Source organism: Bos taurus, chromosome 5 (genome assembly GCF_002263795.3).
Source record: "Bos taurus isolate L1 Dominette 01449 registration number 42190680 breed Hereford chromosome 5, ARS-UCD2.0, whole genome shotgun sequence".
In the NCBI taxonomy this organism is placed as follows: domain Eukaryota; kingdom Metazoa; phylum Chordata; class Mammalia; order Artiodactyla; family Bovidae; genus Bos; species Bos taurus.
This window is the reverse complement of record NC_037332.1, coordinates 107,129,003-107,144,181: the sequence shown is the minus strand read 5'-3', so window position 1 is coordinate 107,144,181 and position 15,179 is coordinate 107,129,003. Positions and strand designations below refer to the sequence as shown.

General features: G+C 58.6%; 1 protein-coding gene across 12 annotated transcripts in view; it reads right to left on the bottom strand.

Annotated features, from left to right (window-relative positions):
• Positions 1–3,691: 3,691 nt before the first annotated feature.
• IQSEC3 (IQ motif and Sec7 domain ArfGEF 3) overlaps positions 3,692–15,179 on the bottom strand; it is a 92,067-nt gene continuing 80,579 nt past the window's right edge. For 2 of the 12 annotated variants that reach the window (XM_024992702.2, XM_024992704.2), the window contains exons 12-14: positions 13,133–13,225; positions 10,409–10,485; positions 3,692–7,164 (exon numbers count right to left, since the gene is read on the bottom strand). In XM_024992702.2, the coding sequence (XP_024848470.1) occupies positions 6,733–7,164; positions 10,409–10,485; positions 13,133–13,225 (602 nt within the window). In that variant the 3' untranslated portion in view covers positions 3,692–6,732. Of the gene's footprint in view, positions 7,165–10,261; positions 10,351–10,408; positions 10,486–10,567; positions 12,744–13,132; positions 13,226–15,179 lie in introns of those variants that run through there. The other 10 variants (XM_059887111.1, XM_059887110.1, XM_024992703.2 and 7 more) reach the window with 10 other exon arrangements.

The following is a 15,179-nucleotide window of genomic DNA, read 5'->3' as shown; positions in this document are numbered from 1 at the left end:
AGGCCTCAGCCCCTTGAGGCCATCCCTCTGTCATACCACCATCTGCTGTGTGAAAACACTGTCCATTTGTGTATTTTTATTCTTATTTTAAGTTGTTATTTATTTTTGTGGCCGTGCCACGTGGCATATATGATCTTAGTTCCCCAACCAGGGATCAAATCTGTGCACCCTACACCGGAGGCGTGGAGTCTTAATCACTGGACCACCAGGGAAGTCTCTATTTGTGTATTTTCGACGGCACCACCCAACATGAACCCCTGGAGAGCAGGCACTGTGCTCGGCCCATCACCACACATCCCTCACCCCTGGGCCCTCACCAGGAGCACACCAGGCACCAGGTGTGCTAAACCCTGTTGGATTTTCCGTCTTCTCGCACTGGCACCCGGCCCCTTGCTCTCAGCCAGAAACCTGTAACACCTGGGGGCCACCCTGTCAGAAGCATTCTAAGTCAGGGCTGATGAGCTTGTTTCCACGTCTGAAGGGTCCCACGACGAGAGGCACTGGCCATAGAGCTCCATCCATCCCCATGTGCAGTGGTTAAGTGGGTGACCCAGAGGGTCTGGGGTCCCTGTGGGTGTCTCCTCTGCTACCGGAGGGCTGCCCATCTCCTCCTTGACGACTGCAGAGGCCAGAAGACTTGCAGGATGGTGCCCCTTCCCAAGTCCCCACAGGGACAGCAGGATCCCATTTGGCTCTGGGCCCTCTCCCAGGCTTGGGCTGAGCTGGGTCCCCTCAGGGGTGCTCCCAAGGGACAAGTCCTCAGCTTCCTGGGTCAGAAAGTTCTCAGGATGGGCCAGGTCAGAGCTGGCCCCAGGCTTCTCCTGGAATTTCCCATTTCCTGGAAGGAGGGCGAGGGCCTGTTCCTTTGCACTTCCATGGGATAATGGGGCCCAGCCTGGGGTGCTGTCTGGATTTTTGGGTGCTCATTGCTCTGGTCACCAGGGGAGCCGGACACCCTCTTAGCAGGTGTCCCTAGACCAGCCATTCGGGCCAGTTGCTTCTCTCCCTCAGGCCTCAGCTTTGCTGGAGGGCTTTTCCTCTGTGCTCTCCTGGGAGACATGGCTCTGGGCGTGCCCCTGCCTCATGGTGGTGGCAGGCAAGGGCCTTGCATGCAGTGTGACGCTGGCCCCAGGCCACCACGTCTCCCTCCAACTGGGATTTCAGTCTTGCATTCCACATCTCAGCAACTCAGGCCTATGCAGGGCCTTGGCTTCCCTTCCAGCTCCAGCAGCCTGCCATGGGCTCAGTAGATGTTTGCTCCACTCTAGTCTGTGGCTCCATCACTTTTCCTGACAGTTTTCTCCCAACCCTTTCACCTGGGCCTGTCCCCCTCCACTTCAAGAGGGTATACCTGGGGCTTGTCAACCCAGACCTTGTGATGAGAAAGTCAGGCTTCGGAGTTGACATTTGGAGAAAATCACCTGAGGCTGAGGACCAAATGTGATCAGTGGGACCTTGACACCAGCATACCCCTGGCGTCTCTCACGGAAAACCAAGCAGGGCCTCTATCGTGGAACACCAAGTCCTAACCCCCGGACTCCCACTCTGCTGGGTGCACGTTGGCTGTCGTGGTGCTCCCTTCATGTCCTAGTCTCCTAGCTGTGCTGGTCGCCACTGAAACCTGCTTTAACTGGCTGGGTGTGTGTGGGTGTCAGTGGGGGTCACTCCATGTGTCTGTATGTGTGTTGGTGGGGGTCATTCCCTCTGTGTGTGTGTTGGTGGGAGTCATTCCATGTGTGTATGTGTTGGTGGGGGTCATTCCCTGTATGTGTGTGTGTGTGTGCGGGTGTTGGTGGGGGTCATTCCCTGTGTGTGTGTGTGTGTGTGTGTGTGTGTGTGTGTTGGTAGGGTTCACTCCATGTGTCTGTATGTGTGTTTGTGGGAGTCATTCCCTCTGTGTGTGTGTTGGTAGGGGTCATTCTATGTGTGTGTGTGTGGGGGTGGGGGTGATTCCGTGTGTGTGTGTGTGTTGGTGGGGGTCATTCCATGTGTGTGTGTGGGTGGGGGTCATTCAGTGTGTGTGTGTGTATGTGTTGGTGGGGGTCATTCCGTGTGTGTGTGTGTGTTGGTGGGGGTCATTCCGTGTGTGTGTGTGTTGGTGGGGGTCATTCCGTGTGTGTGTATTTGTGTTGGTGGGGGTCATTTGGTGTGTGTGTGTGGGGGGGGTCATTCCGTGTCTGTGTGTGTGTGTGTGTGGGGGGTCATTCCGTGTGTGTGTGTGTTGGTGGGGGTCATTCCGTGTGTGTGTGTGTGTGTTGGTAGGGGTCATTCTATGTGTGTGTGTGTGGGGGTGGGGGTGATTCCGTGTGTGTGTGTGTGTTGGTGGGAGTCATTCCATGTGTGTGTGTGTTGGTGGGGGTCATTCCGTGTGTGTGTGTGTATGTGTTGGTGGGGGTCATTCCGTGTGTGTGTGTGTGGGGGGGGTCATTCCGTGTGTGTGTGTGTTGGTGGGGGTCATTCCGTGTGTGTGTATTTGTGTTGGTGGGGGTCATTTGGTGTGTGTGTGTGGGGGGGGGTCATTCCGTGTCTGTGTGTGTGTGTGTGGGGGGGGTCATTCCGTGTGTGTGTGTGTTGGTGGGGGTCATTCCGTGTGTGTGTGTGTGTGTTGGTGGGGGTCATTCCATATGTGTGTGTGTTGGTGGGGGTCATTCCGTGTGTGTGTGTTTGTGTTGGTGGGGGTCATTTGGTGTGTGTGTGTGGGGGGGGTCATTCCGTGTCTGTGTGTGTGTGTGGGTGGGGGTCATTCCGTGTGTGTGTGTGTGTTGGTGGGGGTCATTCCATGTGTGTGTGTGTGTGGGGGGGTCATTCCGTGTGTGTGTGTGTTGGTGGGGGTCATTTGGTGTGTGTGTGTGTGGGGGGTCATTCCGTGTGTGTGTGTGTTGGTGGGGGTCATTTGGTGTGTGTGTGTGGGGGGGGTCATTCCGTGTGTGTGTGTGTGTGTTGGTGGGGGTCATTCCATGTGTGTGTGTGTGTGTTGGTGGGGGTCATTCCATGTGTGTATGTGTAGGTAGGGGTCATTCCGTGTGTGTGTTGGTGGGGGTCATTCCGTATGTGTGTGTGTTGGTGGGGGTCATTCTGTGTATGTGTGTCGATGGGGGTCAGTTCCTGTGTGTGTGTGTGTGTTGGTGGGGGTCATTGTGTGTGTGTGTCAATGGGGGTCATTTCCTGTGTGTGTGTGTGTGTTGGTGGGGGTCGTTCCATGTGCGTGTGTATTTTGGGGGGGGTCATTCCCTGGCCCTGCACCCAGAGCTCTGACCAAGTGCCTGTCCATCAGATAGTTCCTCGACCCATTTTTATTGTTTTGTTTTTGCATTTTTGTTTCGATTTATTTTGGCTGCAGTGGCTCTCCCTTGCTGCACGCAGGCTTTTTCTTGTGATGAGTGGGGCTCTTCTCTTACTGTGGAGCACGGGCTCCAGGTCTTGCAGGCTTCTGTAGTTGCGGCACTCGGGCTTAGTCGCCCTGCAACGTGCAGGATCTTCCTAGACGACACTGGCAGGCAGATTCTTAACCTCTGGACTACCAGAGGAGTCTGCCCCATTTGTGCATGAAGGGGCTCCCTGACTGTGTCACAGGGGGACACCCCCATGGCCAGAGGAGGCCCAGTTGGTGCCCTCAGCCTCTGTGGTCTCACTGAGATCTGATTTGCGGTAGACCGCCTCTTGGGGTACGAAAGAAACAGAACCGACACAGTTTGCTCAAGTGACATATTTCAATATAATCTCTAAAACTCTATGAATTGAACAGATAAAATACCTCTGGGCTATTTTGTTACAAAATATTTGCCATTTGGATTCGTCGCTGGGTGCAGCCACCTTGCTTTTCTTGCCCTCGAGAGGCTGCTCTCGACGGGTGAGGGGGCGTACGTGGCGACGGCAGGGGTGCAGCGAGGATATATGTACAGCAGGACACGGGGACAGACAGATCGGTGGTTGGCGGGGAAGCCTACTGGCACACTGTCGTCTGGCAGGCTGTGGGGCCAGGGGGGGCGGGCTCAGGGCTGAGCACGTGGGCGGGTGCCTGTGCACACCAGCTCCAGCTTGGAGGCAGGCTGGCCCCGCAGGGTGGGGGAAGCTAGGTTCATCTTCATCTCCGGCTCCTGATTCTGCAGGTGGGGACAAATGGGTGAAACCGGGAAGGGGCCAGGTCCCCAAAGTAAGGCCTGGAGCACGGACAGAGCAGGGCCACCTTGGGGTCAGTGCGCATCTGCCCAGGAGGCCACGTCTTAGGGGCTTGAGCAGCACTCCACGGGCCCCTCGGTAGGGGCTGGGGGGCAGGAGACCAAGAGCACCTCCACTGGGCCTTCCCGGAGGGTGGGGTCCCTGCCATGGCCACGGCTGTGCAGAGGGCCCGAGGCTTGTCCCAGTTGTCTGGGGGTCGGCTCTGGGGTCTGGCACAGAGGCGGGCCCCAAGCCTAGCCGTTTGGCCCATCAGAGGAGGGAGGTTCAGAGGCTGGGAACTCTGCGCCCCCAACTGTGAGGAGGCCCTGCCGCCCCCTGTCCCAGGCCTGCGGGAGTTAAAGCCCCTCACAGCTCAGGGTCGGCTCCACATGCTGCTGACTCCTGCCTGGTCTGCTTCCTGGGGCCAGCATTCCCAGGGCGCCACTGGGGCACAGGGCAGCCACAGCAGTGACTGGGGGGAAGGGGAAGGGGTGGCGGGGGGGCACGCTAGGGGTGAAGCCCTACCTGGGGAAGGCCACTCAGACACCTGAGCTTCGCATCCTCAGTGGAGAGGACCGCGCATGCGCCCGCCCTGAGCGCGCCGCCCCCCACCCCCCTGGCTGCTGGTCCTGACCTGGAAAGTCTGGGCATCGGCAGACACTTTGTCAGCTGTGTGAGCAGATGACAAGGGGCCCCACGACCCCCACCCCGCAGACACATCCTTTTCCTTCTGAGCCCACGTCCCTGCTCCCAGGCCCCGGGCACTGGGCATGTGAACCTGAACGTGCCGCCCCATTGGTTGGCCGCTCCATTTGGAAAGGCTCTGATTGGAGCCACCCTGTTACAGAAAAGACACGGGAGGGGGGCCAGGACAACGAGGACTCGGTGGGGGGGCGGGGGGGGCACAGACGGGCTCAGGCGGTAAATTGATCACACGTTATGGACACGGGCTAACAAAGACAGAGCCAGAAATACACTCACTGGTGACATCACAGTAACGCCTGTGCTCACACACGTATACACGAAACTAGGCCACCTGGGATCTCTGAGAGGAGGAGGAATCGTGCCTCCTTGCGGCCTTGGGCCTGCAGCTGGGGCGCGGGGTGCGGCTGGGGAGAAGTGAATTCACTCTAGGTCCCGACTTCAACTGCCATCTCTCGGGAGGTCTCGGACCTGGGGCCTGGAGTGGCAGGACCCTTAGGGAGGTCGGCAGTGTGCTGTCAGCTCAGGACCAGAGGAGGGTCCAGCCTGGCGGGGGACAGACCATCCCTGGAAGGGCCGTGACTGGGGCGGGCCGGCCTGCGTTCAGAGGGGTCGCACAGAGGCTGGCCCTGGCTCTGCCAGGCACTGGGGAGATCAGCGAGCCCTGCGTGGCACTCCTTCGAGGTTTCAAGGGTGTAGGGACACTTGCAGCCACCCCTACTGGACACGGGCCTGCTGCCTTCTGGGGTGGGGGTGGGCGTTAAGAGGGCTAGTTGAGGGCAATGGTGCAGGGGGGAGATGCTGAGCCTCTGAGCACCTGCTTCAGCTTGGGTGCTTCTGCATGGGCACCTCTCAGCCATTCTGTGTCCACAGCCCTCGTGGAGGCCTCGGAAGTCATTCTGGGGTCAGAGTGGGGAGGGGGAGCCCGACCTGGGTGGGAGTCCTTGCCCTGCTGGTTGTGTCTGCCCCTGGGCAAACCTGGCTTCTTCCTCTTTCTGCTTCTACATCAGGAAGACCCAGTTCTCCTGTGTGTGTGCGTGTTTATGCCCCGGGCACACACTTGACACTCTTTGGGGCTTAGAGCACAAGAAACTCTATAAGAGGTGCATTTTGCAGCTACGTGACCTCACGATTCCTTGGCTCTGTGGACCTGACTGAGAGAGAGCTGAGGGGCGCCCCTTCCCTTCCCCGTTTCCTGAAATCTCAGCAGCCCCGGGGCAGGCAGTGCCCCAGCCCCTGAGGAAGCAGGAGAAGCGCCCCCAGCCCCGGCCCCCCGCCCCAGGCCAGATGGGTCATCGTCCCCCGGGCACAGAGGAGCGGCCTCCTGAGACCGCTGGGCTGAGGGGCGGGAAGGGGCTTTCCCTTTCCCCAGGCCTCCCCCTAACTTGGCTGCTCCAGGGATCCAGGGCCAACCGGCCCCCACCCAGTGCTGGGGCAGGAGCCAGACCACCTTCCATGCGAGGCTCGGGTGCTAGCCCATAGCTGTCACACCTGCCTGCCCGCCCTGAGGGCCAGGGCCTGGCAGACCTGGCCCAGGAAGCTGGTTGGGCCCTCAGCTCCTGTCGCCCTCAATCCCTGGTCCAAGCGGCTGGAGGGGTGGTCAGGGTAGAAGAGGCCTAGCTGTGCAGGGCTGGGTGGGGCCCCAGGGAGCCAGGGAGGCCGGCAGATTGGAGGGGAGGGCTGCTCAACTGAGGAACGGAAGCTTGGGCTGAGCAAACCAGGTGCCAGGGATGGGAATGCTCTCTCCAAAATGACAGCGATGGGTGACCAGGAACGCGGCGTGCCGGGCGTGGGGAGCAGCGGGCGGAGGGGCAGTGGGGGCCCTGGCGTGGCCCCCTCCCTCTGCGACAGCAGCATGGGGGGCGGGCGTGTCTACACCAGGCTCCTGGAGCCACTGGAGCAGCGACGTTGGTGCAGCAAGGAGCCAGGCGGGCAGAACTGGTGTGGGTGGTTGTAGGGGGGTGGGGGTGGGGGCAGCGGGGGCCGGTGGACCACCTTGAGTGGGGAGTCTGGGCCGCCCAGGGGCGTGGAGCCGCAGGAGTCGGAGGAGGCTGGGGCATAGCAGGAGAGGGCCTGGCTCAGGAGGGGCTCCATGCGGGCCAGGCAGGGCTTGTCCAGGACAATGACCTTGACTATCTGCTGGCACTGCACCAGGGTCCCGGGGGGCGTGGGCGGCGGCGGTGGCGGCGGCGGTGGGGGCTGCTCCCTCGAGGGGCTAGGCTGCAGGTCTGGCAACGGCGCTCCCCTCTCGGCCCCCGGCCCGGAGCTGTGTGGGGACACCTGAAGCCTGTTGTGAATTGACACCTAGTTTAGAAACAGCCAGAGAAGTATGAAATGTTACAAGACTAATTCCCAGCTGCTGGGACTGGCCTCCCTCCCGGGCCTCCCTCCCCGCCCACCCCGCAACCCTTTCCCAGCTCCTGTGCCCACGAGGGGTTCGTAGGCCCCACTTCCCATTTCTCCACCACCCAGAGGGCACCCGGCTGCCAGGCAGAGGTGCTGGGCTCAGGCGGAGCCCAGAGCCTGCCATGTTCTGCTCCAGCTGAGCCTCCTGGCTCCTGTCTGTGGGGTGGGCAGTTGGACCAATGGACTCGGGTTATGCAGTCTGATCTCACAGACCTGCTGGGTGGCCCTGGGCCACGCGGGAGCACCCACTAGCCTCCCCACTGGCCTCAAGCTGGAAAAGCAGGAGTAGCTCTACCGCTTCCCTATCTCTCAGGGGTGTGTTGGGGACACGAGGACAGGGTCAGGAGGCAGGTGGCTTTCAGCCTTGCAAGCCCCTCCCCTCCCACCAGCTTTGTTAGAGCGAGGCCTCATCGTCACTGTAGAATCACAAAGGTGTCTAAACTCCAGAATTCCAGGGACCCCGAGGGGTGGTCCAGAGACCTGCCCCATCCTCCCAGACTCCCCAGGGCCATGCCCACACATTCGAAAGCAGAGTCCAGCCACAGTCAGGTCCTTAGCTGCCTTTCTGGCCCAACCTGGGTCCTGAAGAAATCTGCCCTGCTGCCAGAGGGGGAACCCAAAGGACCCCCATTTTTCCCCCTGGGTTGGAGTGTGAGGGCGTGGTCCCTCCCTCAGCCCATGGAGGACACTGGGGACTAGCCTGTCCTCTTCTTGCTAGCAGGGATGGTGGAAGAAATAGCAGGATTCTGGAAGGAGGAGGGTTTAATTAATTCCTCATCCCTCCAGCGCCCCAGCCTGTAGATGTGACACACAAGCCTTTCTGGACTCTTGGACCTTTCCAGGGGTGGCTGAGACCCTTATCTCTGGGGTTGCTTCCGTCTGTCCTGGGGGCATCACCCCTCAGGCTCAGGATGGGGGAATACTAAGGCTGCAAAGGAGGGGACCCTATAGCCAGGCTAAACCACGATGGCCCTGCCCTACACTATCTCAGAGCCCTAAGCCAGCAGGTCCTGACCCTATTTATTGGCAAAAGGTGCAATGTCAAGAACTCCCCCTTCCTGGGTCCGGGTGCTGCCCTGATGGGTCACTTGGCTCTCCAGTCCTGCTCCTTATCCCCTGACTCCAGCCCTGTTTCTTTGGTTTTCACAAGCCCCCACTGCCAGGGTCTGCAGGCCGTGGGCTCTACTCTCCATTCTCAACCTTTACCTTGGCAGCGTTTTCTAGGCCTGAGCTTCTTCCCCCAACTACTCCCTGCCCTATTCCAACAAAGGAGTCCCCAAGCCCCTCAGTGCCCCAGACAGGGCAGAGCAGGGCTGCGTCTCCCTCCCTCTTGGGGAGTCCTCTGTGGTCCTCACTGGGACAGAAGGCTTCCTTCCATCCACTGGGGGGTGGGAGGCAGCTCTTTACCCCACCTGCTTTGAGTTATTCTGAGTTATTCCCCACTCTATTTCGAGTTATTCTCCGGGAGAAAGTGGCCTGAGACTGTGGGGTCAAGGTTTCTGCTCACTGCTCCCAGACTTGACTTTACCGCAGCCCCTCTCGGGGAAAATACCTGACCGCCCCGGTTGAGACCCTCGAGCCCCACCGTGGCCGCAGCTCTGGTCTCACCCTGCGCCTCCTCCGCTCCCTGTCCCTGATCCCTGCTCCGCTGTCTGCACCTCCCTCCGCCCCACCCAATCTGGCCCATCCTTATCTTTAATCGTTAGTAAGTGAAAAGCAGGAAGTGACAGCAGAACATTCTCTCATTCTGACCCCCCCACTCCCTGCTGATGAAAGAAAGAAGAGAGAAGGGAAGGGATGGAACATGAGTAGCAAGCCTGACAGCTCAGACAAGCTGGAGAAGCGCCTGCCAGCAGGCGGCCAGGCAGTGACTGGGTGGGGGGCGGAGGACGCAGGAGCTTGGGGTCCAGCAGAGAGGTGGGCGGCGAGGCTACCCTCGGTGCAGGGGAGCGGAGGCTGGCGGGGCCCTGGGGCTAGCCTTGCAGATAGCCACGTGGCCCTCTGGACCGGGGAGGAGGGGGCAAAGGGCCCCCAGACCGTGGTCCTCCCTGGGCAGGGGCTCGAAGGCATGGGCAGGGCTGGTAACTTGTGGTGTTTATCTGCAAGGCTGGAGAACGGGCAGCTGCAGGGAGATGGGCAGGGGGGTGGTGGTCGCGGAGGATGGAATACCCACCCTGGGGGCTTGCCAGCTGCCGGGGCAGGAAGCTCCTCCGTGTGAAGGTGCCTCCTCCAGACACAGGTGTGTGGGGGGTGGGGGGCTACGGGGAGAGTGAGGGTTTCCTGGGGCTTCCCCAAGTTTAGTCGGGCTGGGGCAGGGCTCCTCCCTCAGAGCCCTAAGAGGGGGCTCCTCCAGCTTGGAGTGGGGGGGTCTGTGTGAGCATGAGGGGCCCTGGAGGCCTGGCAGAAATGAGTGAGGGGCTCACGGCTTCCAAGGGGAGCCAGTGGGGAGGGCTGGGGTCCCCAGGCTTGCAGGGCGACTACATGCCCCCTCCCAGGTGGCGCTCTGGGCTGGCAGGGACCAGCTGCTCCTGCCACTCCACCAGTCCCTTCCCTCCAACTTGGAGGGTCTTCAGACACAGCAGCGCCCACCCCACCCCGACAAGGAGAAGCCCTAAGACAACCCCGGTCCCATCTTGCCCCACTTCCTCCGGCACATCCCACCCCGTGGCCAGCTTTCCAGGTGGCTCAGCTGTGTTGAGCAGACACTGTATCCTCCCAGCCGCCCCCACTTTCCCGAGGCGTCGACTCGGGGAGTGGACCTGAGGGGTGATTCTCGGAGGGGCCAGACTCCCTCCACAGAGGCTGGCAGGACGTGGAGCGTCAGGACCATAGCGTGTGCGGGGCGGTGGGTTCAGGGGGCTGTGGAGGGATGCTGTGGGCCTGCTGGGGGCTTCATCTGCACGTGTTAGTCTGGGAGCTCAGCCTGGGGGGCTCGGTGGGCTGGGCATCCGGGGAACTGGAGGGGGCACTGTGGCTTAATTAGGCGCTGGAAGAGTGGCATTACCCATGCTAGCAGTAACTTTTAATTGTATCTCTTGAAATTGGTAATATGGTGAGTCGGGCTGGGGAGGCATTGATTAAAACCTGAGAAGAGAAACAACAGAGACAGTGAGAAGAGGACGGGGCACGCAGACACACTCACCTGGGCGACCAGGCCTCCACTCACCTCCACCGAGCTCTCCGCCGCCTTCTCCCCCGCGGCCGCCGCTTCCCTTTTGGCTTTGAATGCAAAGAGCACAGGGCTCACTCTCCACGGCCCTGTTCCTGCACAAAGCCCTGCCTACCCACGCCGCCACCCCACCCCACACCTCCCAACCTGGCATCCTTCTGGATCCTCCAGGGGCCCCACAACTGTGTGGGGCGGTGGACTTGGTGCCTGAGCCCAGCTCTGCCACTGAGCAGCTGTGTGGCCTTGGGCAAGATGCTACACCTCTCTGGGCCCATTTGTTCCTTGCTGGGTATTGTCGAATCTCCTTCACCTTTATCAGAGCCCCCGACGGACTGTGCAGAGTGGCTGTGAGGAGGCCTTGGTTCTCAGCTCCTGGGGGCTCCTGAGTGTCTGTGGCACAGACCCTGTGAGGGAGGGGCCCCATTCCTTTCTTGTTTCTGCTACCGAGCTGAGTGCTGAGGATTCAGTGAGCTGCATGCACCCCAGGGCAGAGCCTGGTGCAGGTAAGAGCAGTCTGTGATTGCTACCAGGGATTTCTTTTTTAAAAACATTTATTTTTTTTGGCCGAGCCCTGCAGCATGTAGGTTCTTAGTTCCCTGACCCAGGGAACAGACCAGTGACCCCTGCATTGGAAGTGCAGACCACTGGACCACCAGAGAATTCCCCGTCTATGAGGGCTTTCTTTTTCTTTTCCATTAATTTTTATTGGAGTACAGCTTTACAATTCTGTTAGTTTCTGCAGCAAAGTGAATCGCCCATACGTATACACACTGCTGCTGCTTAATCGCTCAGTTGTGTCCAACTCTTTGTGACCCCACGGACTGTAGCCCGCCAGGCTCCTCTGTCCATGGGATCCTCCAGGCAAGAATACTGGAGTGGGTTGCCATTCCCTCCTCCAGGGGATCTTCCCAACCCAGGGATTGAACCTGCATCTCTTGTGTCTCCTGTATTGGCAGGTGAATTCTTCACCCCTGAGCCACCTGGAAAGCCCCAGACATATATATATACATCCCCTCTTTTTTTGGATTTCCTTCCCATTCAGGTCACAACAGAGCCCTGCGAAGAGTACCCTGGGCTGTAGAGTAGGTTCTCATTAGTTATCTCTATTATACAGAGAAGTGTATATATGTCAATCCCATTCTCCCAATTCATCTCACCCCTCCTTCCTGCCTTGGTACCCATACATTTGTTCTCTACATCTGTGTCTCTATTTCTGCTTTGCAAATAAGATCATCTATACCTTTTTTTTTTTTTTAGATTTCACATATATGCGTTAATATATATGAGGGCTTTCTGATGGGCCTGGCACACCCTGTGTACCCCCGGGGACAGCTTGAGGACTTCTTCCAACTCAGTCACCCCTGACTCCCTCCCGCACCCCCAGCAACATCCTAGAGCCCTCTGCCAGGGCCCTCTGATTTCTCACATTGCTGGGAGGGCGCCCATTCCCTCCAATGCCCACCCCTCTGTTTTCTGTAACACAAGAGGAAGCTGGGCTAATGTTTGGAACCAAGGACCCGCTGGGGAGGGAGCTAATGGATGAGGCCCTGGAGATGCACATTGCCGCGGGGGAAGGCCGGGGGCTGCAGCTACCCCCAGAGATGGGCTGTGCTGCAGAGAGTGGGACGGGGTGTTCAGGGATCAGCCACAGCTGAGGTTTGACTCCGGCGTTTAAACAGCTGTGTAAACAGGCATGTGCTGTGACCTCAGACATAAAGGGGCCTGCTGACAATGGGGCAGGTGGAGAATTAGGAACTCATGGTGCCGGGTCAGACCCACACACAGAGGAGACATCACAGTGAGGGTCTCCGTGAGCAAAAACCGTGCTTGGAAAACCAATCTCATCTCCCAGCTGGTGGGGCTGGTCCTGTGATGCTGTCACAGCATCTCGGCGCCGTGGCCGTAACCGGGGGGGTTTGGGACCAGCATGGAGCCCACTGGAGGCTCAGCTCAAACTGACGTCCTGCTGGGACCCTGGTTTCCCAGGGCTTGGCATGAGGCACACAGCAGGCGCTCAATAAGAGTTCATTACTGTAAGGATGAATGGCTGAATTAATTAATTAGTGAAGAGTCTCGGATGGTTTGCTAGGGTGTGTTGGGCTGGGATTTAATTCTCATGCCACCTCTCCTTCTGATTCTTTTTTCTTTGGGGGCACGTCTTCTCCCTGCAGGTTGGGGGAAGGGAAGGGGCCGGGGACAGAAAAGTAGGAGGGGGGCCAAGGGAAGGGAGGAAGAGGTCTACAGAACATGGCCACAGGTGACAGAAAATCCGAAGCCGGCTGAATTCATCCGGAGTGAATAATTCAACCTGGAGAAACCATTTGAGACACTGGGTTTGAGGGTTCATGTGGGTTTCGGGAGGCTGACTCAGGCCTGGGATGAGAGAGTGCTGGTGGCCCCTTAGGGAAAAGTCTGGAGGGGGCAGACCAAGATTTCCAGACCCTTCTGGCCACCTTTCTTACCTGCTCCTGGCTGCAGATGCCCCTACCCCGCGCACCAGCACTCAGCAGAGAGCGAGGGGCCCAGGGTCCTGACACCTCCAGGAGGACAGTGACGTTTGTCAGTAGACACATTTCTCACTCGCCTTCCACCCACTCCCACTGCTGAGGCCCCAGGAGGCTGGGCCGTGTAAAGCAGCATCTCCCTCACCCAAATCTCCCAGGACCCCAAGGCTGGGGCCCCAGGTCTGGAACTCACCTGTGGGCGATCCTTGCTTGGATTGTGGGTCTCCCTGGGACCCCCCAGCCTTGAAGGAGAGAGTCTTTGTTCCTTGCTGCTTCTCCAGCTCCCCTGGGAAACGGAGAAACTCATGAACAGAGAGAAACCTGGACTCCAGCACACAGAGGGGTGAGAAGGGATGAGGGGAGAGTGGGGGGGAGTGGGAGAGGGGGTCCCGAACACACGGCACCCACTTCCCCACTTCATGGCAGGCCCAGTGCCCTCTGGAGCCTCAGCTCCCCCTCCAGAGGCAGGGATGCCAGCCCCTGCTCTGACAGCCCGAGAGGAGGGGGACGAGGCGGACAAGATGGGGGTGACCACCCGGGTCTGCATCTTGGCTCCAATGCTGCCCAGCTGTGTGGCTTCAGGCGGATTACTTAACCTCTCTGTGCCTCTCTTATGGGGACAACAGTACTTCATAGGATCATTAAGAGGGTCGCAGGAGAAAAGACATCAAGGCACTCAGGGCTTGTCAGGCACTTAACACACATCAGCTCCTAGGACGACATGGAAGGCTCATATGGTGTAGCTAGCGCCTCACCACCGCTGGAGCCGTCCTGTCGGCCCACCTTGTCCGCCGGCCGAGCTCCCCCGAGAAGGGAGTACCCAGCCGCCGAGGCTCCGGTGGGTACCTGTCTGCTTTGCTCTTTTGTTGTTCAGTCCCTCAGTGGTGTCCGACTCTGCGACCCCATGGACTACAGCACACCAGGCTTCCCGGTCCTTCACCATCTCCCGGAGTTTGCCCAGACTCATGTCCATTGAGTTGGTCTGCCTGCTACTCAGCTTTAATTCCTCTCTCTAGACTAAAAACCGATTCCTTCCTGTCTGTCCTCAGTGGTGCTGGAGAAAGGCCAGTTACCCTCCTTGGGGGTTTGACAGCTGTTATTACATCCCTCCTCGGTTCCTCTTTTCCAGGAGACATCACTAACGTTCCCTGTGTTAAAGCTATTCCCTTGGGTTCCATTTTTGCCTCGCTAGGGGGCTCCCCAGGTGGTGCCAGTGGTAAAGAATCCACCTGCCAAAGGAGACATGGGTTCAATCCCAGAGTTGGGATTTCCCCCGGAGAAGGGAATGGCGACCTACTCCAGTTTTCTTGCCTGAAGAATCCCATGGACAGAGGAGCCTGGCAGTCTACAGTCCAGGGAGTCGCAAAGAGTCAGACACAACTGAACACGCACGGACTCTAGCAACTAGTCGCCTGTAATCTGGGGACACCGGCTTGCAAACCCCAAACCAGAACCATTTGTGCCGACTGCCTGAACCACACCATCAGTCAATACTCAGTAATTTTACTGAACCGAGAGTTGCTCCTCTCTCCCTTAGAGGGGCTGCCTTGGTTTTGGAGAAATCACCAAGGAGCCCAAGGAACCTGGGTGCCAGTCTTGTTTTGTCACGGACTGCGTGAATTTGGGACCACTTCCTTAAGTTCTGTTGACTCAGTTTCCTTATTTGCAAAATGAAGATACTACTACTCAGCTACTGGAAAGATGTGGCAAGAATTAAATAATTCAACAGGCGCAGCATTCAGCCCAGGGCTAGGCACGTAGTAAGGGCTTGATAAACAGGAACGCTGGCTGTTGTTTTCCTTTTTCTCTTTTCTTTCCTCCTGGCCTTCCTGAGCAACTCCTCCTCTTTGCTCAGCTTTCTTCTCTTTCTCTCCGCCGGAAGAGCAGGAGCAGATGTGAGCCCTCCCCCTCTTCCCTCAACCTCTGGACAGCAGGAGAGGATATTTGCCCTTAGCACCCAGATCCTGGCGATATCGACCCCTTTGTTCTCAGAGGGGCAGAGGGGCTGATGGGGAAAGCGGCCATGCGCAGCCAGGCTGGTGCTGCCTTGGATGCTGGGCTCTCCAGCTGCATCTGGAACATTCTGACATTGTGACAAGGTGAGGGTGTGTCCTTGAGAATGTTCTAGACCAACAGCTAAGATGGCATTGGAAAGAGTCTGTTATGCCCCTGAAGTCACACTGCCCACCTATAGCAGAAAGGGAATTTATACCCTTCCTGCACCAGGCATTAATAAGTTA